Raw genomic sequence first — 2,578 nt, forward strand, 5'->3', positions numbered from 1 at the left:
GGATACCTGAAGCCTTGGATAGTACTCAACGCCATATATACTGGGTTTTTTTCTTATACAAACATACCTATGATGAAGTTTAATTTATAAATTAGACATGGTAAAAGATTAACAACAACTAATAATAATATAGAACAATCATAACAATATACTATAATGAAAGTTATATGAATGTACTGTCTCTCTCTCTCAAAATATCTAATATTTTTGGGCTGAGGTTGACTGAAGGTAAGTGGAACCTTGGAAAGTGAAACCACAGATAAGGGGGAACTACTGTATGTATAGATATGACCTGCTTATACATACATCACAAATTCACTCAATCAGTATGAATGTATTCCAAGCAAAATAATCAAAAGCCATGATTGCCACATACCAAGAGTGTCGTAAATGTTGGTTACATTTAATTTTCTTTCCTATTTTACTTTAATTCAAAAACACTTTGTGCTAGACACTGTGCAGGGGCCTCAGGATCTAAAACTAAACCCTCAGTTAATAATGGCTTGCCTCTAGCTTTTAAAATTAAAAAAACTTGGCCAGGTGTGGTGGCTCACACCTATAATCCCAGCACTTTGGGAAGCCAAGGTGGGTGGATCACCTGAGGTTAGGAATTCGAGACCAGCCTGGCCAACATAGTGAAACCCCTGTCTCTACTAAAAATACAAAATTAGCTGGGCGTGGTGGCGTGTGCCTGTAGTCCTAGCTACTTGGGAGGCTGAGGTAGGAGAATCACTTGAACCTGGGAGGCGGAGGTTACAGTGAGCCGAGATCGCACCACTGCACTACAGCCTGGGTGACAGGGTGAGACTCCATCTCAAAAAATAATAATAATAATAATAAATAAAACTTAAATTTTATTGTATAAAGTGTACAACATGATGTTTTGATATACTTATACATACTGAAATGATTGCTACCAGTAAGCAATTTAACTGACAATAGAAACAATGCCCCAAGAAAATTTATTCTTAAACATTCAGGGTAAGTTCTAGGGCAAGCACACATTTTGGCCATCTGGTCTACCTGTCACATTTGCAATGCTGTGAAGTGAGGATGGACGTGAAAAACAATGACCTGAGGGTACTAGGCAACCCCTGCTATAGATGTGAAGGGTCATCTGTGCATGCATGTGTTTTAGGAAGATTTTTCAACAAGGGACTCAAAGAAAAAAAATCTAAACCCATAAATAGTTAGGAAGTTTTATGAATTAGAACATTTCTTTACCACAAACATCTGATTAACATATTGGTGCTTTGCTTGATTGGTTAATTTCTGATGCTATGAAGATAGAAACTACAGGTAGGAATGAGTACTTGCATTCAGATGTCACAAACAAATGTGGTAGGTGGTGGGAAGCATACCTGGACATAAGCACCAGGCACCAGTCATTATATTGGAAATATTGTTGACTTGTGTAGAAAACAACTGAAGGACATCTCCAGCCAAAAGCTGTCCAGTCCTACCCTGATTCTCCTGTATCTGAGACACATCATAAAAAACAAGGGCCACGTCCTCATCCCAGGAATTAGGACAAATTTCCAGGGCAAAATGCCACAGTGGAACTTTGTTAACCTTTTTTTTTTTTCTTCTTCTTCAAATTCTTCCTCCACTGTAAGAGGAACTAGATTCAGAGCAAAAGCATCTCTCAATTTACCTTCATTTCTCCCAGGTTTCCCTAAACTTCAGAGAAATGTTTCACCAGTAGAAATATTTGTGGACCTACTTACCTGAGTCTGCATAGAAGGTTCTTGTTTAGGCTTTTTATACCTGCTGGGGGGTGGATTGCTGCGAATATGTAGAGATGGAGTTCTTTATCATTAAGTTAAGTTTCATTTGAGCAACATACTTTAACATACCGTTTCAGGAGCCATGCTGGGCTCAGAAAGAGCACGATGAAATGAGCTTATGAAAATCAAGTTTTCTCATTCCCCATTCATCTTAGTACATTATCAGCACTTGGTCCAGATTTGACCTTGGGGGGTTTACTCTGGATGATTCTGGCTGTAATGTGTGAATTAGGCAGAACTCATGGCTTGATTTTCACTTTCATCAGCTACAGCTGCCTTTGCAGAAGTGAGGACAGTAAAGAAACTTATGAGAATAAAATGACCATTGGGATGCTGAAAGACAGCATTTCAGAGATTTCCAACGCATTTTGTTTTATTTCCTTTTTTAAAAAAGGGAGTATATATATATATTTTTTTTTTAAATACTTTTTCCTTGATAGATAATTAGAACTTAAATGTGTTGTCTGGTCACTTTATTACAATCTGTTCTGCAGGGCAAAAAGGAAAGTTCTCCTGGCATCAGCAGGTCCTCATTAGCACACAAGCAAAGCATTCACCTTTATATCTAGGGTGTGAATACCCGACTTCATCGTCTTCTAGTGGTGAGTCTCCCGATCCTACAATAAAAAAGAACAGAAACTGCAGCAAGAAAAGCCACATAGTATGGACGCATATTTCAAAGCATTGCTTTGCCACAGACCATGCAGGAGATGCTATTAGAACGCAGAGCCAAGAGCAAAAGCTTCTGTGGCCATTCATGAAGGAACACACAGGGGATCTCTCAGAGTAAA

General features: G+C 38.6%; 1 protein-coding gene across 4 annotated transcripts in view; it reads right to left on the reverse strand.

Annotated features, from left to right (window-relative positions):
* Positions 1-2,578, reverse strand: part of SRPX (sushi-repeat containing protein, X-linked) — an 80,052-nt gene that overhangs the window by 32,548 nt on the left and 44,926 nt on the right. For 3 of the 4 annotated variants that reach the window (XM_011975418.1, XM_011975415.1, XM_011975417.1), the window contains exon 2: positions 2,345-2,404. The exons of the other annotated variant lie outside the window; for it this stretch is intronic. In XM_011975418.1, coding sequence (XP_011830808.1) covers positions 2,345-2,404 — 60 coding nt within the window. The remainder of the gene's footprint in view (positions 1-2,344; positions 2,405-2,578) is intronic. 4 annotated transcript variants of the gene reach the window in all.

The sequence above is a fragment of the Mandrillus leucophaeus genome, unplaced genomic scaffold (assembly GCF_000951045.1).
Source record: "Mandrillus leucophaeus isolate KB7577 unplaced genomic scaffold, Mleu.le_1.0 Scaffold1553, whole genome shotgun sequence".
Taxonomy (NCBI): domain Eukaryota; kingdom Metazoa; phylum Chordata; class Mammalia; order Primates; family Cercopithecidae; genus Mandrillus; species Mandrillus leucophaeus.